This window comes from Microtus oregoni, unplaced genomic scaffold, assembly GCF_018167655.1.
Source record: "Microtus oregoni isolate MIOR12 unplaced genomic scaffold, Mior012 000021F_ref0000039, whole genome shotgun sequence".
Taxonomy (NCBI): Eukaryota; Metazoa; Chordata; class Mammalia; order Rodentia; family Cricetidae; genus Microtus; species Microtus oregoni.
Genome location: NW_024543080.1, coordinates 21053228 through 21079327, shown reverse-complemented (window position 1 = coordinate 21079327; position 26100 = coordinate 21053228). Strand labels below are relative to the sequence as shown.

The 26100-nt window shown below is 40.9% G+C and overlaps 1 protein-coding gene across 1 annotated transcript in view; it reads right to left on the bottom strand.

Annotated features, from left to right (window-relative positions):
* Scfd2 (sec1 family domain containing 2) overlaps window positions 1-26100 on the bottom strand; it is a 352858-nt gene that overhangs the window by 275811 nt on the left and 50947 nt on the right. Inside the window, exon 4 of the mRNA XM_041671663.1 lies at window positions 1571-1746. Coding sequence (XP_041527597.1) covers window positions 1571-1746 — 176 coding nt within the window. The remainder of the gene's footprint in view (window positions 1-1570; window positions 1747-26100) is intronic.

Below are 26100 nucleotides of genomic sequence, written 5' to 3'. Positions count from 1 at the left end.
CAGCCCTACTGAGCAGCACTGTGGCTACACATATGACTTGTATACTCATGGTATGGTTTAAATGAGCATAATATATACATCACTTTGGGGTGTCTTGAAAATAAGAAGTTCAGAGACAAAAATCAATTGTTAAAGTATATTTATAATATAATGTAACTTGTGCAAAAATTAAAGCCCATGGTAATTGTAGTCTACTATTTATATATAAAAAAATATTTAGAGAAAATAAAAAAGCAAGAAACAGAGCTAGGACTATTCTAGAAGGGAAAAAGAACCAGATTAAGGAAAAATCTATATCAAAGATGCTTCATTTATCTCTACTTTTATTTCTTTAATTAAAAGGATAATTATGAGAAAAAAAATGGTAAATTATATTGTACCTGAATGGAAAGTTCATAGATGTAAGCCATATTATGTTAAGTTTATCTTTTATAGTACAATACTTTAAAAATGCATATAATGTGTAAATGCCCTAAATTTATACCCTATAATATAAAATTACACATTTTTAGAAGCTTCCTATGAAGATATTTCATAAAACATGGAAAGTCCTCCCCCTACAAACAGATATCTTGCTAAACACTACAAATAGAATTTTCCCTCCCTTCATATGCCACCAAGCATTATTTTAAGGCATGTGGTCTATGATGTTTAAAGATTACAGACTAGGTAATGACAAAGGAAGTCTAAATAGCTGGAGGTTCTCACAGGAAAAGTAGTGAGAATTAATAAAGACTATGAAGATGTATGAAGATCAAAAGTGCAGCCGGGCGGTGGTGGCGCACGCCTTTAATCCCAGCACTCGGGAGGCAGAGGCAAGCGGATCTCTATGAGTTCGAGACCAGCCTGGTCTACAGAGCTAGTTCCAGGACAGGCTCCAAAACCACAGAGAAACCCTGTCTCGAAAAACAAAAAAACAAAAACAAAACAAAACAAAACAAAAAGATCCAAAGTGCATACAACTGAAAGAGGTTTTCAGAAAGTAGCAAAATGGTCAGAATTTTCCTATGCTCAAGAAGTCAAAGGTAACAATGCTAATTTGTATAATAATGTGGAAGCTTTCGGTTGAGTGTTAAGTGGATGGCACATCAAGGATTGGGTGCAGGGCAGATGCATCAGTTATTTTCCTATCGCCATGCTAAAACTCTACGACCAATGCAACTTACATAAGGCTTTATTTGGGCTTAAATGATCATGGCCACTGCAATAGGGAAGTGTGGCAGCAGGCAGCCATGGTGGCTGGAGCAGCAAGTTGAAAGTTCACAACTTAACCCACAAGCATGAAGTGGAGAAAGCAAACTGGGAATTGCATGCGGCTTTCAGTCCTCAAAGTCTGTCCACAGTGGTGCACTCCTTCTATCCAGGCCACATCTCCTAAACCTATCCAAGCAACACCACCAACCAGGGACCAAGTATTCTAACATCTGACCCTCAGTGGAACATTCTTATTCAAATCAAAATTGCACATGTCAACAATATGATTACTCAGATCATAACAGATATCAAAGTGTTTTTCTGGAAGTCAAAACTTCAATCAGTAACATATTAATAAGTTCACACAGGAACATACCTGTAGAAGAAGCCTTTCAAATGCCAGAAAGTTATCCCACTTAGCAGTCTGTGGGTGCTTCAGAGTTTCAACTGTGGCCATCCCAAGCTGTAGGAGTCCACAATGATTTGTAAGAGCTTTGAGGTTGTTCTTGAAGAGTTGAATATAGGACATGAGCTGCCCTGGTGTGACTCTCCCTGGAGGAACATACAAATTTATCAGAGCACCGTCTTCACTTTTACTAAATAACGACAAGGAGGCTGGGAACAAACACTGTCTTAGATGCGCAGAGAACTCCAGAGCTGATCAATAATTCTGGAACTATTAAGATTCTTCCAGCAACACAAGGACAACATCAAAACTGATCATATTTGCAGCTTTTGCAAGAAAGAAAATAATTAAGTCAACTGGCAAAAGTCATATTGCTAGTAGAACTCATGTTATACTTTCCTAATATCCTGAAAAGTTTTCAAACAAAGGCACACAAATATTTGTTGATCTCAACATAGAGTATCTATGAATGATATATGACACAAGAATCTAAGCAGCAAATGGAAAGTTTCTTAGTTGTGTGCATGTATAAAAAGCACAATCATGGCTAAAACCTTTATCACTGGTATCACTTCCTAACTGTATTCAGGAGGTTCAAGGCTGCCTGTTACATGGCACAAGAGTGTATGGCAAATGAGGGTAAATTGCAAGTGAATGAACAAAGTGCATGTAATCACATGCACACAGTGAACCAATCCACTCCTTCAGAGTCCTTTGTTGGACTCATCTCCCACTCTCTGGTTTGTTATATTACATAGCTAATAGTCACCAATGCTTTACACAAGGATCCTTCCTACAAACCAAATTCTCCCCATCAGACAAAAAGAAGGCACTGAGGAAAACCCAACTGTAAGTCAAGAGATCATTCCTGTAGACGTCACCAATGGCATGCTTATAGTCTGTTTTCTGAAACTGAATTTCAACTTGTTATTGAAAAGTTATATTTACAGTTTTTCCTTAGTAATAAAAACCCACCTGCATTGACTCAGCACATGCAGGAACTTAAAGAAACATGCCCTCTTCTGATTCTCAGCAACTACATGAGGCAGCATCTATTAACCTCACCCAAGGGCTCGGAGCTAAGTCTGCCACAGTGTTAGCTAGCAGATAACACCTAATAAGTAGCTGTTGCTGAAGATTATGACACACAAAACAGACCTGGCCATGAGAAACTTAAAAGCCCAAATTAGATTTGCTTTTTAAAACACATTTTTGTGAAAAGATTACAAAGACTACTTTAGTTCCTTCTTATCTATGTATCATGGCAAACATATTTTAAAAAAAAAAAAGAACAGGGGCTGGAGAGATGGCTCAGTGGTTAAGGGCAATGGCTGCTCTTCCAGAGTACATGGGTTCAATTCCCAGCACCCATATGGCAGCTCACAGCTGTCTGTAATTCCAGTTCCAGAGGATTCAACACCCTCATACAGACATTTACTCAGGCAAAACACCAATGTGCATAAATAAATAAATCTTTAAGAAAAAAAGAAAAGAAAAAGAAGAGGAATAACTATACCTCCTGAGGACAGACTCATCTTGATATCCATCCATCCATTCATCTATAGCTATCTCTGTGTATCTCTCCAGTTAGTATACCAAATAACAGGTTTCATTTATAACATCTTCATATCATTAAATTTTGCTTTCATTCTCCTCCTGGACTACTCTTTCCTGTTCCTGGTTCTCAAAGTGAAGCCTTTCAATTTACTCACACATGTACTAAATGAAAAACAAAAATTTCACCATGTATTTCTTCCCTTGTTCTCTTCGTCAGGTTTACTAAAATATTGTTTATATATAGTTAAACTCCATCCTTTTCTGGGATGGAGTTCTACAAGTTTTGATGAATACAGACAGTATTTGTGTTGGTTACCCACAATCTAGCTGTCGAACTTTTCTGTCATTCTAACACACTCTCCCTCTTTGCAGTCAACTTCACCTCTCCAACTCAAATCCTTGATGAGCATTAAAATGCCTTTCTCTGACTTTTTTGTGTGTTGCATTTTTTATTTTTTATTGTGCTATATATTTTTCTCCACTCCCCTCTTTTCCTCCCCCTACCCCTTCTATCCTCTCCCGTGACCCTCACATTCCCAAGGAGATCTTGTATTTTTCTATTTCCTGCTTAGATTCATGTATGTCTCTCTTAGGGTCCTCTTTGTTGTCTAGGTTCTATGGGATTGTAAATCGTAGGCTGATTTTTCTTTGGTTTATGAGTGAGTACATATTATATTTGTCTTGGGTTACCTCATTTGATATGGCTTTTTCTAGATCCATCCATTTGCCTGAAAATATCAAGATATCATTAATTTTTACCACTGAGTAGTACCCCATTATGTAAATGTACCACATTTTCCTTGTCTATTCTTCAGTTGAGGGACACCTAGGTTGTGTCCAGTTTCTGGCTATGACAATATGAATGCTGATATGAACATAGTTGAACACATGCCCTTGTGGTATGATTGAGCATCCTTTGGGTATATACCCAAAAGTGGTATTGTTGGGTCTTGAGGAACGTTGTTTCCTAATTTTCTCAGAAATCTCCATACTGGAGTTCCATCTGGATGAGTGAGTGTCTGCTATCCAGGGGTGGATTGTCCCGGAAGAGAGCACAAACCCCCCTCCCCCAGCTCCTGCTGCAGGGCTGTCTTTCCTACACAAGAACCAGCCCCCCAGCGCCCCTTCCCCAAGCCTGCCTTGCTGTTTGCTAGGTCCTTTGCTCAAAAACAGTTTTCCGCTCCTACACAAAGGCTACCTACCCAGAGCAGTGAGTGCCTGCCTACCGGGCAGGCCTCAAGGTCCCCCGCAAGGGAGCCTGGGCACCTTCAGCTTGTGCTGCAGGGTCTCCTGTGCTCTACTGGACCCCGCCCTGCCTGCCACATTCTTCCTTTTGTCCCCGGCTCACTGAGCTACCAGGCGTCCCTGTTTAGGTGCTGAGGAGTGTAGTGAGAGCTGCGGGCAGCGTTCCTGCCACGCGGCTCCCAGGCGCCTGGCTAGTTTATGCCCCAAAATAACAACACACAAACTGTATTCATATAAACACTGCTTGGACCATTTCTATTAATGTGTGTAGCACCGAGGTGCGCTTACCGGGAAGATTCTAGCCTACATCCATCCTGGGTCGGAGCTTCATCGCATCTGCCTGGGAGAGGGGAGCATGGCGTCTTAGCTCACTTCCTCTTCCTCCCAGCATTCTGTTCTGTTTACTCCACCCACCTATGTTCTAACCTATCCAGGGCCAAGCAGTTTCTTTATTAGCCAATGACCTTCCTCCATCAGAGGAGTTCCATCTGGATGGGTGAGTGTGTGCTATCCAGGGGCGGACTGTCCCGGAAGAGAGCACAAGCCCCCCTCCCCCAGCTCCTGCTGCAGGGCTGTCTTTCTTACACACGACCCAGCCCCCCAGCCCCACCCCCCCAAGCCTGTGCTGCTGTCTGCTAGGACCTGTGCTCAAGAACAGTTTTCCGAAGCCGGGCGGTGGTGGCACACGCCTTTAATCCCAGCACTCGGGAGGCAGAGGCAGGTGGATCTCTGTGAGTTCGAGGCCAGCCTGGTCTATAAGAGCTAGTTCCAGGACAGGAATCAAAAGCTACGGAGAAACCCTGTCTCGAAAAATAAAAAAAAAAGAACAGTTTTCCACTTCTACACTAAGGCTACCCACCCACAGCGGTGAGTGCCTGCCTACTGGGCAGGCCTCAAGGTCCCCCGCAAGGGAGCCCGGGCATGGTCAGCTTGTGCTGCAGGGTCTCCTGTGCTCTACTGGACCCCGACCTGCCTGCCACATTCTTCCTTTTGTCCCTGGCTCATTGGGCTACCAGGTGTCCTTGTTTAGGTGCCGAGGGATTCCACCTGGACGGGTGAGTGTGTGCTATCCAGGGGCGGATTGTCCCGGAAGAGAGCACAAACCCCCCTCCCCCAGCTCCTTCTGCAGGGCTGTCTTTCTTACACACGCCCCACCCCAAGCCTGCGTTGTTTCCAAGGTCCTTTGCTCAGGAACAGTTTCCTGCTCCTACATTAAGGCTACCCACCCAGAGCAGTGAGTGACTGCCTATCAGGCAGGCCTCAAGGACCCACAAAAGGGAGCGCGGGCACCTTCAGCTTGCACGGCAGGGTCTCCTGTGTTCTACTCGACCCTGCCCTGCCCCCCAAGTTCGCCCTTTTGTCCGCGAGTCATTGGACTACCAGGCATCCATGTTTCAGTGCTGAAGAGTTCCATCTGGATGGGAACGGTTCCTGCTTCTACACTAAGGAGATACACCCAGAGAGTGAGTCACAGCAAGACTGGACCAAGACACCAGGCCTCGCCTGGCTCCATTTGAAGGAAGAGATGGGAAGGCGCCAATGCAAGAATTCCTCCAACAACCTGAAAGGAAACATGACATCGCCAGAATCCAGGGATCCCGAAATAAGAAGAATTGTACACTCTACTCCAGAAGAATTAGAGGAAATTGACTCAAAAGTGAATTATATGAAATTAATAGAGGACCTTAAACAGGAGGTAAAAAATTGCCATAAACAATTAGAGATTACAAACAAAAAGGTAGAGGAAATGAATAAATCGCTCAAAGATTCCCAAGAACACCAAGAGAAACAAGAAAAAGCAATCAAAAAGGTAAGGGAAGAGGTTCAAGACTTGAAGAATAAAATGGAAGTAATGAAGAAAACACAAACCGAGGGAAGGATGCAGATGGAAAATCTGGGTAAACAAACAGGAACTACAGAGACAAGTACTACCAACAGATTACAAGAGATAGAAGAAAGAATGTCAGACACTGAAGATACCATAGAAAAAATAAACACACTAATCAAGGAAAACAGCAAAATCAACAAATTCTCATCACAAAACATTCAGGAAATCTGGGACACAATAAAAAGATCAAACCTAAGAATGATAGGGGTAGGAGAAGGAGAAGAAGTACAGCTCAAAGGTCCAGAAAATATATTTAATAAAATTATAGAAGAAAACTTTCCCGACCTAAAGAAAGATATTCCTTTGAAGGTTCAAGAAGCATACAGAACACCGAATAGACTGAACCAAAAAAAATCATCTCCTCACCATATAATAATCAAAACACAAAGCATACAGAATAAAGAAAGAATATTAAGAGCTGCAAAGGAAAAAGGTCAAGATACTTATAAAGGTAAACCTATCAGACTTACACCTGACTTCTCTATGGAAACCATGAAAGCCAGAAGGTCCTGGATAGATGTACTGCAGAAACTAAGAGACCATGGATGCAAGCTCAGACTACTATACCTAGCCAAGCTTTCGTTCACTATAAATGGAGAAAACAAAATTTTCCAGGATAAAAACAAATTTAAACAATACGTAGCCACAAATCCAGCCTTACAGAAAGTAATAGAAGGAAAATCATAACCCAAGGAGTCCATCAATACCCATAATAACTCAGACATCTACTGACCCTTTACCAGCACAACTCGAAGAAGGGAAACACACAAACTCTACAACCAAAAAAAAGAAAAAAATGACTGGAGTTAACAACCACTGGTCATTAATATCGCTTAATATCAATGGGCTCAACTCACCTATAAAGAGGCACAGGCTAAGAGATTGGATACGAAAACAGGATCCAACATTCTGTTGTTTACAAGAAACACACCTTAACCACAAAGACAGACATCTACTCAGAGTAAAGGGCTGGGAAACGGTTTATCAAGCAAATGGACCTAAGAAACAAGCAGGTGTGGCCATACTAATTTCTAACAAAACTGACTTCAAACTAAAATCAGAAAAGATGGAGACATTTTTTACTCATAACAGGAATAATTCATCAGGACAAAGTCTCAATCCTGAATATCGATGCCCCTAATATAAAAGAACCCACTCACGTAAAAGAAACATTACTAAAACTCAAGGCAGTCATCAAACCACACACACTAATAGTAGGAGATTTCAACACTCCTGTCTCACCAATGAACAGGTCAATCAGACAGAAACCTAACAGAAAATAAGAGGATTAAGGCAGGTAATGAATCAAATGGACTTAACAGACATCTATAGATCATTCCACCCAAATAGGAAAGAATATACCTTCATCTCTACAGCTCATGAAACCTTCTCTAAAATTGGCCATATACTCGGTAACAAAGCAAACTTACACAGTTGCAAAAAAATATTAGTAACCACCTGTGTCTTATCGGATCACCATGGATTAAAGTTAGAATTCAACAACAATGCTACCCCCAGAAAGCCTACAAACTCATGGAAACTGGACAGTCAACTACTGAACCACACCTGGATCAAGGAAGAAATAAAGAAAGAAATTAAAGTCTTCCTTGAATTCAATGAAAATAAAGACTCAACATACTCAAACCTATGGGACACTATGAAAGCAGTGCTAAGAGGAAAGTTCATAGCACTAAGTGCCCACTTAAAGAAAATGGAGAAAGCATACATTGGAGACTTAACAGCCCACCTGAAAGCTCTAGAAAAAAAAAAAGAAGCAGACTCACCTAGGAGGAGTAGAAGACTGAAAATAATCAAACTAAGGGCTGAAATCAACAAAATAGAAACACAGAAAACAGTCCAAAGAATCAATGAAACAAAAAGCTGGTTCTTAGAGAAAATCAACAAGATTGATAAACCCCTATCCAAACATATCAAACGGTGGAGAGAGAATACGCAAATTAACAAGATCAGAAATGAAGAGGGAGAGAGAACCACAGACACAGAGGAAATTCAGAAAATCATTAGATCTTACTACAAAAGCCTGCATGCCATAAAATTGGAAAATGTTAAAGAAATGGAAATGTTAAAGAAATGGTATATAAGTACCATATACCTAAGTTAGACCAGGACCAGGTGAATAATCTAAATAGACCTGTTAGTTGCGAAGAATTAGAAGTTGTTATCAAAAACCTCCCTACCAAAAACAGCCCAGGTCCAGACAATTTCAATGCAGAATTCTACCAGAACTTCCAAGAAGATCTAATACCTATACTCCTTAATATATTTCACAATATAGAAACAGAAAAGTCATTGCCAAATTCCTTTTATGAAGCTACAGTTACCCTGATACCAAAACCACACAAAGACTCAACCAAGAAAGAGAATTACAGGCCAATCTCACTCATGAACATCGATGCGAAAATCCTCAATAAAATACTGGCAAACCGAATCCAAGAACACATAAGAAAATTATCCATTACGGCCGGGCGTTGGTGGCGCACGCCTTTAATCCCAGCACTCGGGAGGCAGAGTCAGGCGGATCTCTGTGAGTTTGAGACCAGCCTGGTCTACAGAGCTAGTTCCAGGACAGGCTCCCAAGCCACAGAGAAACCTTGTCTCAAAAAAAAAAATTATCGATTGGGGTGAGTTTCTGGCCCACGGCGCCAGCCTGGGACGGGGAGCTCGGGGGTTTCTTGGCCCCCTGTCCTGCTTGGGCTCTCTGCAGGGCCTCTACTCCCCGGGTGCTGCCTCTTTCTTCCTGGCCCACCCAGCTTCCGTCCAGAGCCCTCCCCACTTCGCCCCCACTGCCCTCTTTTGGCGCGTGGCATCGCCCAGCCCAGCCTATCTGGGCGCTGAGTCCGAGTACCCGGGGCTCCCGGGCGGGCAGCAGTTCCTTTGTTTCTGTGGCCTGCCTGCACCAAGCGGGGTAGGCGCTTTGTCTGCGAGCTGCCCAACCAGCACGGAGGCCTGATCTTTCGGCGCCAGGAGACCCAGCATTGGGGAGACCCAGCATTGGGAGAGCCAACATTGGGGAGAGACAGCGTTTGGTAGGCAAGGAGACCTAATCCGGTAAAAGAAGATCCATAGGGAGCATTTGGAAGAAGAGATGGGCCGACGTCAAGGCAAGAATTCGCCCAACAAGCTGAAAAGCAACATGAAGCTACCAGAAACAAGCGACCTCACAACGGGAGGACAAGAACCCCTTAATCAAGAGGAAGGAGAAAATATTGACTTCATGAAAGTGATTGACACCCTTAAACAGCATGTAAAAAACGCCCTTATAGAAATGGATGAGAAATATAACAGAAAGTTTGAAGAATTGAATAAATCAGTGAATGATACCCTAGAAAACCAAGGAAAAACAATCAAACAGATAATGGAAACAGTTCAAGACCTGAAAACTGAAATAGAAGCAAAGAAGAAAACACAAACAGAGGGCCGTCTGGACATGGAAAATCTAGGTAAACGAATAGAGACTACAGAAACAAGCATAACCAGCAGAATACAAGAGATAGAAGAAAGACTCTCTGATTCTGAAGATACCATAGAGAAAATAAACACACTGATCAAAGAAAACAGCAAGTCCAACAAACTCTCATCACAAAACATCCAGGAAATATGGGACACAATAAAAAGACCAAACCTAAGAATAATAGGAGTAGAAGAAGGAGAAGAAGGGCAGCTCAATGGTCCAGAAAATCTATTTAATAAAATTATAGAAGAAAACTTTCCCAACCTAAGGAAAGATTTTCCTATGAAGGTGCAAGAAGCATACAGAACACCGAATAGGCTGGATCAAAAAAAAAACATCCCCTCGCCATATAATTATCAAAACACAAAGCATACAGAATAAGGAAAGAATATTAAGAGCTGCAAAGGAAAAAGGCCAAATTACTTATAAAGGTAAACCTATCAGACTTACACCTGACTTCTCCATGGAAACCATGAAAGCCAGAAGGTCCTGGATAGATGTACTGCAGAAACTGAGAGACCATGGGTGCAAGCCCAGATTACTATACCCAGCCAAGCTTTCATTCACTATAAATGGAGAAAATAAAATTTTCCAGGATAAAAACAAATTTAAACAATACGCAGCCACAAATCCAGCCTTACAGAAAGTAATTGAAGGAAAATCACTAACCAAGGAGTCCAACAATGACCACAATAACTCAGACATCTAGAGACCCTTCACCAACACAAAACAAAGAAGGGAAACACACAAACTCTACGACTAAAAAAAAATGACCGGAGTTAACAACCACTGGTCATTAATATCACTTAATGTCAATGGACTCAACTCACCTCTAAAAAGGCACAGGCTAAGAGATTGGATAAGAAAACAGGATCCAATATTCTGCTGTTTACAAGAAACACACCTCAACCACAAAGACAGGCACCTACTCAGAGTAAAGGGCTGGGAAAAGGCCTATCAAGCAAATGGACCTAAGAAACAGGCAGGTGTGGCCATACTAATCTCTAACAAAGTTGACTTTAAACTTAAATCAATCAGAAGAGATGGAGAGGGGCATTTTATACTCATAACAGGAACAGTTCATCAGGATGAAGTCTCAATCCTGAACATCTATGCCCCTAATATAAAAGCACCCACGTACATAAAAGAAACATTGCTAAAATTCAAGGCAGCCATCAAACCGCACACACTAATAGTAGGAGACTTCAACACTCCTCTCTCACCAATGGACAGGTCAATCAGACAGGAACCTAACAGAGAAATAAGAGAATTAGTGGAGGTAATGAATCAAATGGACTTAACAGACATCTATAGAACATTCCATCCAAATAGGAAAGAATATACCTTCTTCTCTGCAGCTCATGGAACCTTCTCGAAAATCGACCACATAGTCGGTAACAAAGCAAACATCCACAGTTACAAAAAAATATTAGTAACCACCTGTGTCTTATCAGATCACCATGGATTAAAGTTAGAATTCAACAATAATGCTACCCCCAGAAAGCATACAAAGTCATGGAAACTGAACAGTCAACTATTGAACCATAGCTGGATTAAGGAAGAAATAAAGAAAGAAATTAAAGTCTTCCTGGAATTCAATGAAAATAAAGAAACAACATACTCAAACTTATGGGACACTACGAAAGCAGTCCTAAGAGGAAAGTTCATAGCACTAAGTGCCCACTTAAAGAAAACAGAGAAAGCTCACATTGGAGACTTAACAGCCCACCTGAAAGCTCTAGAAAAAAAAGAAGCAGACTCACCTAGGAGGAGTAGAAGACTGGAAATAATCAAAATGAGGGCTGAAATCAACAAAATAGAAACACAGAAAACAATACAAAAAATCAATGAAACAAAAAGCTGGTTCCTGGAGAAAATCAACAAGATTGACAAACCACTATCCAAACTAATCAAACGGCAGAGAGAGAATTTGCAAATTAATAAGATCAGAAATGAAAAGGGGGACATAACCACAGACACAGAGGAAATTCAGAGAATCATTAGATCTTACTACAAAAGCCTATATGCCACAAAATTGGAAAATGTAAAGGAAATGGATACTTTTTTAGATAAATATCATATACCAAAGTTAAATCAGGACCTGGTGAACAATCTAAATAGACCTGTTAGTCGCGAAGAATTAGAAGAGGTTATCAAAAACCTCCCTACCAAAAAAAGCCCAGGACCAGATGGTTTCAATGCGGAATTCTACCAGATCTTCCAAGAAGATCTAATACCTATACTCCTTAATGTATTCCACAAGATAGAAACAGAAGGGTCATTACCAAACTCCTTTTATGAAGCCACAATTACTCTGATACCAAAACCACTCAAAGACTCAACCAGGAAAGAGAACTACAGGCCAATCTCACTCATGAATATCGACGCAAAAATCCTCAACAAAATACTGGCAAATCGAATCCAAGAACACATCCGAAAAATTATCCATTATGATCAAGTAGGCTTCATTCCTGAGATGCAGGGCTGGTTCAACATACGAAAATCTATCAATGTAATCCAGCATATAAATAAACTGAAAGAAAAAAACCATATGATCATTTCATTAGATGCTGAAAAAGCATTTGACAAAATTCAACATCCATTTATGTTAAAAGTCTTGGAGAGATTAGGGATACAAGGGTCATACCTAAATATAATAAAAGCTATATACAGCAAGCCGACAGCTAACATCAAATTAAACGGAGAGAAACTCAAAGCCATCCCACTTAACTCAGGAACACGACAAGGCTGTCCACTCTCCCCATACCTCTTCAATATAGTGCTTGAAGTTCTAGCAATAGCAATAAGACAACATAATGGAATCAAGGGGATTCGAATTGGAAAGGAAGAAGTTAAACTTTCGTTATTTGCAGATGATATGATAGTGTACATAAGCGACCCCAAAAACTCCACCAAAGAACTCCTACAGCTGATAAACAGCTTTAGTAATGTGGCAGGATACAAGATCAACTCCAAAAAATCAGTCGCCCTCTTATACACAAAGGATATGGAAGCAGAGAGGGAAATCAGAGAAGCTTCACCATTCACAATAGCCAAAAACAGCATAAAATATCTTGGGGTACATCTAACCAAGGAAGTGAAAGATCTATTTGACAAGAACTTTAAGGCATTGAAGAAAGAAATTGAAGAGGATACCAAAAAATGGATGGACCTCCCTTGCTCTTGGATTGGGAGGATCAACATAGTAAAAATGGCAATTCTACCAAAGGCTATTTATAGATTCAATGCAATCCCCATCAAGATCCCATCAAAATTCTTCACAGATCTGGAGAGGACAATAATCAACTTTATATGGAAAAACAAAAAACCCAGGATAGCCAAAACAATCCTATACAATAAAGGATCTTCTGGAGGCATTACCATCCCTGACTTCAAACTCTATTACAGAGCTACAGTAATGAAAACAGTGTGGTAGTGGCATAAAAACAGAGAAGTCGACCAATGGAATCGTATAGAAGACCCGGATTTTATCCCACAAACCTATGAACACCTGATTTTCGATAAAGGAGCTAAAAGTATAAAATGGAAGAAAGAAAGCATCTTCAACAAATGGTGCTGGCACAACTGGATGTCATCTTGTAGAAGAATGAAAATAGACCCTTATCTATCACCGTGCACAAAACTCAAGTCCAAATGGATTAAAGACCTCAATATCAGCCCGAACACACTGAACCTGATAGAAGAGAAAGTGGGAAGTACCCTACAGGAGCTGGGCACAGGAGATCGCTTCCTATGTATAACCCCAGAAGCACAGACATTAAGGGCAACATTGAATAAATGGGACCTACTTAAACTGAGAAGCTTCTGTAAAGCAAAGGACATAGTCAATAAGACACAAAGGCAACCTACTGATTGGGAGAAGATCTTCACCAACCCCACAACAGACAAAGGTCTGATCTCCAAAATATATAAAGAACTCAAGAAACTAGACTTTAAAATGCTAATTAACCCAATTAAAAAATGGGGCACTGAACTGAACAGAGAATTCTCAGCAGAGGAAGTTCAAATGGCCAAAAGACACTTAAAGTCGTGCTCAACTTCCTTAGCAATCAGGGAAATGCAAATCAAAACAACTTTGAGATATCATCTTACACCTGTCAGAATGGCTAAAGTCAAAAACACCAAGGATAACCTTTGCTGGAGAGGCTGTGGAGGAACGGGTACCCTCATCCATTGCTGGTGGGAATGCCATCTTGTGCAACCACTGTGGAAGTCAGTGTTTCGGTTTCTCAGGAAATTCGGGATCAACTTACCCCTGGACCCAGCAATACCACTCCTGGGAATATACCCAAGAGATGCTCTATCATATGACAAAAGCATTTGTTCAACTATGTTCATAGCAGTATTATTTGTAATAGCCAGAACCTGGAAACAACCTAGATGCCCTTCAATGGAAGAATGGATGAAGAAAGTATGGAATATATACACGCTAGAGTACTACGCTGCGGTAAAAAACAATGACTTCTCGAATTTTGCAGGCAAATGGATGGAAATAGAAAACACTATCCTGAGTGAGGTGTCCCAGACCCAAAAAGATGAACATGGGATGTACTCACTCATAATTGGTTTCTAGCCATAAATTAGGGCCACGGAGTCTACAATAGGTGAACCTAAAGAAGCTAAGTAAGAAGGTGAACCCAAGGAAAAACATATAGTTATCCTCTTGGCTAAGGGAAGTAGACCCAATTGCCGGGGAGAAAATTAGGATCTTGGGGGTGGGGTGGGATGGGGGTAAGGGGAGATGGGGAGAGAAAAGGTAGAAGGGAAGGAGGGGGGATTTGGGGAATCAGGAGAATTGGGATAAAGGAAAGGTGGATAGGGGAGCACGGAACCACAATTCTTAGTTAAGGGAACCACTTTAGGGTGAGCAAGAGATTTGACCCTAGAGGGGCTCCCAAGTGCCCAACATGAGGTTCCCAGTTAGTTCCTTGGGTAGCTGAGGATTGGGAACCTGAAATGAGCCTATCCGAGAGCAATACTGACGAATATCTTGCATATCATCATAGAACCTTCATCTGGTGATGGATGGAGACAGAGACAGAGACCCACAATGGAGCACTGGACTGAGCTCCCAAGGTCCCAATGAGGAGCAGAAGGAGGGAGAACATGAGCAAAGAAGTCGGGACCACGAGGCGTGCACCCACCCACTGAGACAGTGGAGCTGATCTACTGGGAGCTCACCAAGGCCAGCTGGACTGTGACCGAAAAAGCATGGGATAAAACCGGACTCTCTGAACATGGCGAACAATGAGGGCTGATGAGACGCCAAGGACAATGGCACGGGGTTTTGATCCTACTTAATGTGCTGGCTTTGTGGAAGACTAGCCAGTTTGGATGTTCACCTTCCTAGATATGGACGGAGGGGGGAGGACCTAGGACTTACCACAGGGCAGGGAACCTGGACTGCTCTGTGGACTGGAGAGGGAGGGGGAGAGGAGTGGGGGGAGGGGTAGAAGGGTGGGAGGAGGGGGAGGGAAATGGGAGGCTGGGAAGAGGTGGAAACTTGTTTTTTGTTTATGTTTTTCTTCTTCTTTTCTTAATAAAAAAAATTATTAAAAAAAAAAAAATTATCCATTATGATCAAGTAGGCTTCATCCCAGGGATGCAGGGCTGGTTAAACATACGAAAATCTATCAATGTAGTCCATCATATAAATAAACTGAAAGAAAAAACCATATGATCATTTCATTAGATGCTGAAAAAGCATTTGACAAAATTCAACATCCCTTTATGATAAAGGTCTTAGAGAGATTAGGGATACAAGGGTCATACCTAACTATAATAAAAGCTATTTATAGCAATCCGACAGGTAACATCAAAGTAAATGGAGAGAAACTCAAAGCCATCCCACTAAAATCAGGAACACGACAGGGCTGTCCACTCTCTCCATACCTCTTGAAGTTCTAGCAATCGCAATAAGACAACAAAAGGGGATCCAAGGGATTTGAATTGGAAAGGAAGAAGTTAAACTTTCATTATTTGCAGATGATATGATAGTGTACATAAGCAACCCCAAAAACTCCAGCAAAGAACTCCTACAGCTGATAAACACCTTTAGTAGCATGGCAGGATACAAGATCAATTCCAAAAAAAATCACTTGCCCTCCTATACACAAAGGATAAGAAAGCAGAGAGGGAAATCAGAGAAGCATCACCTTTCACGATAGCCACAAATAGCATAAAATATCTTGGGGTAACTCTAACCAAGGAAGTGAAGGATCTATTTGACAAGAACTTTAAGTCTTTGAAGAAAGAAATTGAGGAGGATACCAGAAAATGGGAGATCTCCCTTGCTCTTGGATTGGGAGGATCAACATAGTAAAAATGGCAATTCTACCAAAGGCAATCTATAGATTCAATGCAATCCCCACCAAAATTCTTCACAGACCTTGAGAAGACGATAATAAACTTTATATGGGAAAAACAAAAAAACCCAGGATAGCCAAAACAATCTTATACAATAAAGGAACTTCTGGAGGCATTACCATCCCTGACTTCAAATTCTATTACAGAGCTTCAGTATTGAAAACAGCTTGGTATTGGCATAAAAACAGAGAAGTTGATCAATGGAATAGAGTTGAAGACCCGGATTTTAACCCACAAACCTACGAACACCTGATTTTTGATAAAGGAGCTAAAAGTATTCAATGGAAGAAAGAAAGCATCTTCAACAAATGGTGCTGGCAGAACTGGTTGTCAACCTGTAGAAGAATGAAAATAGATCCATATCTATCACCATGCACAAAACTCAAGTCCAAATGGATTAAAGACCTCAATATCAGTCCGAACACACTGAACCTGATAGAAGAGAAAGCGGGAAGTACTTTACGACATATGGGCACAGGAGAGCACTTCCTATGTATATCCCCACCAGCACAGACATTAAGGACAACATTGAATATATGGGACCTCCTGAAACTGAGAAGCTTCTGTAAAGCAAAGGACACTGTCACTAAGACAAAAAGGCAACCCACTGAATGGGAGAAGATCTTCACGAACCCTGCAACAGACAAAGGTCTGATCTCCAAAATATATAAAGAACTCAAGAAACTAGACTTTAAAATGCTAATTAACCCAATTAAAAAATGGGGCACTGAACTGAACAGAGAATTCTCAACAGAAGAAATTCAAATGGCCAAAAAACACTTAAGGTCATGCTCAACCTCCTTGGCGATCAGGGAAATGCAAATCAAGACAACTTTGAGATACCATCTTACACCTGTCAGAATGGCTAAAATAAAAAAACACCAATGATAGCCTTTGTTGGAGAGGTTGTGGAGTAAGGGGCACACTCATCCATGCTGGTGGGAATTCAAACTTGTGCAACCACTTTGGAAAGCAGTGTGGCGGTTTCTCAGGAAATTCGGGATCAATTTATCCCAAGATCCAGTAATACCACTCTTGGGAATATACCCAAGTGATGCCCTATCATATGACAAAAGCCTTTGTTCAACTATGTTCATAGCAGCATTATTTGTAATAGCCAGAATCTGGAAACAACCTAGATGCCCTTCAATGGAAGAATGGATGAAGAAAATGTGGAATATATACATATTAGAGTACTACTCAGTGGTAAAAAACAATGACTTCATGAATTTTGCATGCAAATGGATGGAAATAGAAAACACTATCCTGAGTGAGGTATCCCAGACCCAAAAAGATGAACATGGGATGTACTCACTCATAATTGGTTTCTAGCCATAAATAAAGGAGATTGAGCATATAATTTGTGATCCTAGAAGCTAAATAAGAAGGTGAACCCAAAGAAAAACATATAGTCATCCACCTGGATATGGGAAGTAGACAAAATTGCCGGGCAAAAACTGGGAACTTGGGGGTGAGGTGGCATGGGGCTAAGGGGAAATGGGGTGAGAAATGGGAGGATGGGGGAACTTGGGGGAATGGGATGGTTGGGATAAAGGAAGGGTGGATACGGGAGCAGAGAAATATATATCCTCATTAAGAGAGCCATCTTAGGGTTGGCAAGAGACTTGACTCTAGAGGGGCTCGCAGGTGTCCAGGGAGATGTCCCCAGCTAGTACCTAGGGCAACTGAGGAGAGGGAACCTGAAACGACCCTATCCTATAGCCATACTGATGAATATCTTGCATATCACCTTAGAACCTTCATCTGGCGATGGATCGAGATAGAGACAGAGACCCAAATTGGAGCACCGGACTGAGCTCTTAAGATCCAAATGAGGAGCAAAAGGAGGGAGAACATGAGCAAGGAAGTCAGGACCACAAGGGGTGCACCCACCCACTGTGACAGTGAAACTGATCTATCAGGAGCTCACCAAGGCCAGCGGGACTGGGGCTGAATAAGCATGGGATGAAACCATACTTTCTGAACATGGCCAACAATGAAGGCTGATGAGAAGCCAAGGATAATAGCACTAGGTTTCGATCCTAATACATGAACATGAACTGGCTTTTGTGGGAGCCTAGCCTGTTTGGATGCTCTCCTTCCTGGACCTGGGATAGAAGTGGGAGGACCTTGGACTTCCCGCAGGGCAGGGAATATGGACTGCTCTTCATTCTCGAGAGGGAGGGGGAATGGAGTGGGGGGGAGGAGGAGAGGGGGAGGGGGCAATGTGTGGGAGGAGGGGGAGGGAAATGGAAAACGGGGAGGAGGCGGAAATTTTTTTTTCAACAACTAAAAAATAAATAAATAAAAAAGAAATCTCCATACTGATTTCCAAAGCGGCTCTACAAGTTTGCACTCCCATCAGCAATATACGAGTGTTTCCCTTTATCCCCATCCTCTCCAGCATAAGCTGTCATCAGTGTTTCTGATCTTGACCATTCTTACACGAGTAAGATGGAATCTCAGGGTTATCTTGATTTTCATTTCTCTGATCGCTAAGGATGTTGAGCATTTCCTTCAGTGTCATTTAGCCATTTGAGATTCATCTGTTGAGAATTCTTTGTTTAGGTGTGTACCCCCTTTTTTATTTGATTATTTATTATTTTGATGTCAAGTTTCTTGAGTTCTTTGTATATTTTGGAGATTAGTCCTCTGTCCAATGTGGGGTTGGTGAAGATCTTTTCCCACTCTGTAGGCTGCCATTTTATCTTGTTGATCATGTCATTTGCTTTACAGAAACTTCTCAGTTTCAGAAGGTCCCATTTAATGGTTTCTCTCATTGTCTGTGCTACTAGGGTTATATTTTAGGAAGTGGTCTCCTGTACCAGTGCATTCATGTGTACTTCCCACTTTCTCTTCTATGAAGTTCAGTGTGGTTTTCTGTTGAAGTCTTTGATCCATTTGGACTTGAGTTTTCTGCATGGTGATAGACATGGATCTATTTGTGTTCTTCTACATGTTGATATCCAGTTATGCCAGCATCATTTGTTGAATATGGTTTCTTTTTTCATTTGATATTTTTAGCTTCTTTGTCAAAAATCAGGTGTTCGTAGGTGTAGAAATTGATATCCTGGTCTTTGATTCTATTCCATTGGTCCTCCCCTACAGCAACAATTCCACCTGATTGAGATGACATCATGATACTGATAACATTACTATAAGACCGGTTTTTGGGTACTAGCTTCTGACATGGTACACCTTCTCATGACATTCTGGACAGAACTCCAAATAAAAACTTTGGTAAAAAACCCTATCGACTGATTGGAAATCATTTACAACTATGCTAGACAGTAATCTTGCAGATGAGAGTTGGGTTGATTGCTCAGGTAGCCAATTGTCTTCGTCATATATTGCTCACTTTGGAAGCTGCTTGATTGCACTTCTTGCCTGCTCAAGTAAAATTATTTCCCTTCTCAGGCCTTCGATGGGGTTGAAGATTAGATAGTCATAGTTATCTTCCTCATGATTTACCCAAGCTTATTTCCGATGTAAGATTTAGACTCCTTAAAATAGAATGTTTATTAAAACATTTGTCATGTGTTCCTTGCTTAATATTGCTTATGTTGTTTGTAATTTTATACTTGGTATATGTTCCTGTTGTATATAGTTGTATTGAGTTTGGATGGATCTTGTTTAGACAAAGGGGGAAGGTGATGGGGAAAGCTTTGTTAACCAATCATCTTTAAGAAGTGGAACCTAGCCGGGCGGTGGTGGCACACGCCTTTAATCCCAGCACTTGGGAGGCAGAGGCAGGCAGATCTCTGTGAGTTCGAGGCCAGACTGGTCTACAAGAGCTAGTTCCAGGACAGGAACCAAAAGCTACAGAGAAACTCTGTCTCGAAAATTTAAAAAAAAAAAAAAAAAAAAAAAAAAAAAGAAGTGGAACCTAGTTAAGGCATGGCTTCCCAGGAGAAAAACTGGGACGGACCAGGTGCTTGCTCTCTCTGGGTGATTCCTGCAGGACACAGCGGAACTTGAACTTTCCATTCTTGTGCCATAAGTTTCCCCCTTATAATAAGTAAAAATATAATTGTTTATCTTTAAGCTAGCCTGCTTATTTCCCGAATTGAGCTAACTTCTACAGTCCTCCTGTCTATTTTTGTGCCAATACCAAGATATTTTCATTACTGCAGTCCTATAGTAGAGTTAGAAGTCAGGGATGATGATGACTCCTGAAGTTCCTTTATTGCACAGGATAGTTTTGGTTATCCTGGGATTTTTGTTTTTCCATATGAAGTTGATTATTGTTCTTCTGTGAAGAATTTTGCTGGGATTTTGATGGGCATTGCATTGAATCTGTTGATTGCTTTGGTAAGATTACCATTTTTACTATGTTAATTCTACCTAACCAAGAGCATTAGAGATCTCTCTATTTTCTGGTGTCTTCTTCGATTTCTTTCTTCAAAGACTTAAAGTTCTTGTCATACAGGTCTTTCACTTGTATAGTTAGAGTTATTCCAAGATATTTCATGTTACTTTTTCTGATTTCTGTTTGGTAGTTTTTCCTTTCTAGAGTATCCTATAAATGGGACCATACAAATGTAGCTATTTGTGTCTGGCTATTTTAACATCAACATAGTATAGTTGAGATTCATCCATGTTCTCGAATATAATAATAGCTTTCTCCTTTTACTTGCTGACTATTAACTATTACTTCATTGTATAAGATTTATTAAAGCTTACACATTTATTTATCTTTCCACAAGTAAATAATCATTGGACTTATCTTCGTTCTTAAAACTGTAAATAGAGCCTTCACCAACATCTGAGTACAGGTTTTCATGTGTGTACATGCACCTGTGTTTTCATTTTTCTTTGGTAAATTTCCAAGATTTAGGATCGTATGCTAATTGTGCACTTATTATAAGAAACTGGCAACCTAAGGCAAAATGGGTATCCCTCATCAATGTATGAGAGCTCAGGTCACCTCATACCCTCACCAGCATGAGATAGTGTCAGTTACATTTATTTTAGCTATTCTAACGTGTGTGGAGTAACAGCTCTTTGTAGATTGAATTTTCATTTTTCTAAGGACTAGAGTGAAGTTGACCATCTTCTCAGGATCCATATGACATCCAACACTTTTCAAGTAAAGTGTCCATTCAAACCCCCCTGTCTTAATTATTTTTCTTATTATTGGTTTGTACCACTAACTTTCAACTATCCATTAATTCGATATATATTTTCATGCCAGGCACAGAAATAAACACATTGCTGTTAGAAATAAACTTTGGACAAACGTCTCCTTGATGTTCTTTTGATTAATTCAGCCTTTCTCATGATCTACATGTAATGCTACATACTTTTTGCATAAATGATTGTAATTTTGTGGCACAATATGCTGACACTTATATATGTGAAAACAAACATTGTTCTAAAGTGTTTAGATTCCAAGATTGGCATGAACTCTGTATATTAGCCCACTGTTTCCCAAATCATGCTGGACTACACCCTTAGCCTTCTAGATGCATTTATTTGTGTGTTGCACTGCAGATGGTGGCAGTGTGGCTACTGAGGCAGATTTCAATCCACTGAAAGAGACATCCATGCTTTCCTAGCGTGAGCAAGGCTCTAAATTCAATCTTGGTGCTGGGGCAAGGGCAGAATGAACTTAAGATACAGCTCTATGCTAGAGGGCTTCCTAGAATGCAGAAAACCTTGGGTTCATTCTCCAGCACCACAGGAGAGTGAGGGGTGGGGTAGGATGGGGTGATCCACACAACAATCATCTTATTCAACATGATTGTAATAATAAAGAAAAAGATGTCTCCAGAGTGCAACAGGATCCATGTGTGTCATGTGCTTCTGTTTTAAAGAGGCTACTGGAAAGGATAATCAGCAAAGAACTTGCCAGTTGATCTCTTCAGATTTTTTTTTAATTTATTTATTTACTATGTTTACAATGTTCTGCCTGTCTGTATGTGTGCAGGCCAGAAGAGGGCACCAGACCTCATTACAGATGGTTGTGAGCCACCATGTGGTTGCTGGGAATTGAACTCAGGACCTTTGGAAGAGCAGGCGATGCTCTTAACCACTGAGCCATCTCTCCAGCCTCTCTTCAGATTTTTATTGTAATAACTCTATGTTCTAGTTCTGCCTCACCTACTCTAGGCAAGCAGTCTGCTACTGAGCCATGCCCTAGCCTCGGCCTAGGTTCATTTTAAAAATAAGGGTGTCTTCAAGTAGAAGACAGAACTTTTACTGTTAGCAGTGCTACTAAGCCACAGTATCTAGGCAATACCTCCTTCTCACATAAGGCATGTGATCTAAAGAAACAAAATACTTCTTTAAGAATCGCCAACCAAAGCCCACACCATGAGCTAATAATCACTAAGCATCACTGCTCTGGTCCACAGTACAGCCCCGTCTTCCTTACCCAAGCCACCAACATGCCATTAGCTATGCCCTGACAGTAGGTCATTTTTCCAACCGGGATAACATACAAACTAGAAGTTGGCAGAAAAGTATTTCACATAGATGCTTTAAAATGAGTAGTGATATTTTTGGAATTAAACCACAACCTTATAAAAAATGTAAACCAACCAGCTAACCAACAAAATTGCTTCTATGATCATGCCTTGGTGATTTCCCAAGATGGCTCCATCAGAGAGCTATGCCATAGGTAGGATTTCCCCACTTCTGTACCTTTTATCTGCAAACCATTCTTATTATGGTGCTTCATGAGTTTTAAAGCATTGCATTGCCAAATTAAAATGCTGTAAATATTCTATTTTTCATGTGTTTGTAATAAAAGTTCCAAGTAACTAAACAGAAGTGGTTTTGTATCAATGTTATGTCAAGTAAAGTCATCCAATCCACCCCCTCAAAATGCTACCATGGGAAATTAAATAAAGCTCCCCAGTTCCCATGGACTAAAGAGAAAGCAGTAAGAACCAGACATTGAAGAGGTAATGGACTAGTCGGCTGTACTTCACTTTATGAAAGGAAAGGGGAAACTGTTGGGCAGATTTATATGGTAAATTCAAGATGCCAACTCGGAGGCTTTGCAAGACAATTTTAAGGACCATAAAAAAAGGTTACTTTATATTAAGACCACAATGTTATACTGCAATTTTTTGACAAGTGACACTTTGATGCTGGACATGTGGCTTTTAAGTCTTTAAACTACTAATTCAGTACATTAAATATAACTCACTAAAATACAACTATCTCTTGGGGAAATACAAGGTAAATGGACAGTACAGAGCAGCACAAGCTACGAAAGAGCTGAGTGTTAGAGAAGCCGTACCCATCGCCAGTCTGCCTCTCGGCTCTGCTGGCCATGCTGTCCTGCCTTGCCGCCTCTTCAATGGCCACTGCCTTCAGTGTGTTTGACTTTGTCTCCAGTGCTGAACAGCCACCACTTCCCTATCACTTCCCAGGGAGCCACCTTCAACACTCTCTATCAAATCCTGCATTTGCTATAAGATTAATGTGTAGAAATTAAATATGTCTTTTTAACTGTACCAGTTTTCTATTAAGATTTTTATTGTTTTTTGTTAATGCTCTGGTTACAAGGGTGTGTGTGTGTGTGTGTGTGTGTGTGTGTGTGTGTGTGTAAGTAATGGGTGTTACTGAAGGTAAATTCTCTTTTCACCTACAGTGATTTCTTTCTAAATGCAAGTTTTTTCAGAACTGCAGATAAAAAGCATATAGACCAGGAAGGCAACTCTGCTAAATGTAATTCATCATAGCAGACAGCACTTATTAGAGCAAACAAAATGTTGATTAATGGACAACATGAAGAGCCAAAATGTTATATGTTCATAACGTATAAAGTGAACTTATTGGGAAAAGGGTATCAAATGGGAGATAAGAGAGGATGATGGAGAGGATATAATCAAAGTACACTTTAAGTATGAAAGAATAAAGGCAATTTTAAAAAAGAATGGCTGAGCAATTTTGAATATAATGTACAAAAGGCTGAATGTCTACCCTGAATACATGGATTTCTCAGGGGAACCCCAGGAATGAAGCGAAGCAACAAAAAGAGATCATGATGCAATCTACAAACAGACAAAAAGCAGTCCATACCCGCACCTGTTGCCTATCATAGCTTGCATTACATGCTTAAGCTGCTTTATCTGTGGTCATCTACAAAAGGTATCAGTTGTTCAAGTCCTAAAAAGATATTAAGACTTTTTTCCTTCACTTTACTTCTCCATTTCCTGCCTTTCAAATCATCTGTCTCTTTGTTTTGGCCTGGTCAGAATTTATTGGTAGTAATATTTCATTTCACAAGCATAGTTTTAGTATTATGAGCCTTCTCTATAGGTCACATCTAAATGTTCAAAAGCAATCAACACTGTTTACATTGATGTAAACTATGGAACTGTTCACAGCAAAGATCAATTATACTGTAGTCACACTGGCTTATTCACAGGTGACATTGGGAAGCCAATGGTGCAGGCAGGGGTGGAGGATAGCACACTAGTGCTCTATTTTATGCGTGTGGTCACGTGGGTTTCCTGTAAGCTTGTCCTACTATCTCTTCTTTAATGCTTTCTTGATTCTGAAACAAAGAAATGTCTGTTTAATGTAGAACAGACATGTTTATTTTTCCCTGGGAAATCTGACTTTATTACTAGCACTGATTTGTACAATGGGTAAAGCTCTGTCTTTCAACAGCCACAGAAACTGAGGAGTAATAACTACCTGCTTCCCACCTCAACTGAGGTCAAAGGGTAAAGAAATATGGTTAAGGTACAGATGGAGAGATTTAGGTCACACATGAGAAAAACATTTCCTGGTCATGATGACTATTTGACACAGAAACAAATTATTAAAAGGAAGAGACAGAGGGAGAGAAGACCACATAAATCTTCCTCCACAGTGATATGAAGGGCGGTCTATACAGCCATCTGTACAGTGAAGCTTGGACAAAGGACAGCTGTGCACTAATGAGCACTTTATAACACCATAAATACTCTGGGAGGCGTGGGGGACATGCTTTGATTGTATGTGTTCTTGTTGCACATGCTTTTTAGCTCTGTGGTCGCAGTATACATAGTCGGAGAAGAAGAAATTAATGTGAAAATAGCATTTAGTTCTATGCGGCAAATCAATTCAATGGATCCAAAGAAATCTCCCAGGGAATCCTTTCTGAGGCTGCTCTGGAATAAAGTACAACCATCACAGAATCACAGTCTCAGAGAGAAAATAAACAGCTCTCACTAAAGTTACACAAAACGGTGAAATATAAAACCACCAGAAACAGTTATGGCTTGTCTTTCTACGAACTCCCGCCTTCCCAGGGCTAACACTGCTGCAGTAATTACAAACTCAGTGGATAGCAAGAACGAAACCCCCCGGCTAGCCAGGGACAGAATACCAGGTGCCAGAGGAACTCTTTCTTGTTGAGTCCCCTCTGGTGCAGAGAAGAAATTCTGCTCTTAAAAGAACCTCTGAACAAAGACACTCCCACTCAGGAGCAGGAGCCTCCTGCTATTCCATGCTCTTAGGTTTGTTTTCTAACTCTGGCCCCAAATTCTGTTCTTCAGAATCCCTTTGTATAATCAAGATGGCTAACTGCAGCTGCCGAACACCCACACCCACCTTCCACCTCCAGATAAAGGAGCTCTCCAAAAAACAGACAACTCCCTTTAGAAGAGGCCAAGGGAAGAAGAGCTCTGAGTGTGTTGCATCAACACCTCAGGATGGCCACACGGACAAAGGAAACTCCTCCTCTGCTGTCCCTGCTTCCAGTAAAACAGAAAAAAAAAAAAAAAAAGAAGGCCAGTGATGGTGGCACATGCCTTTGATGCCAGCAATCAGGAGGCAGGGGCAAGTGGATCTCTGTGAGTTAGAGGCCAGCCTGGTCTAGAGTGAGTTCCAGGACAGGCTCTAAAGCTACACAGATAAATCCTGTTTCAAAAAAAGGAACAAAAAACAACAAACCCTGCAGTTGGGACACCTTCCTAATGGAGTTGCACAGGGCTCCTATGGCCCACG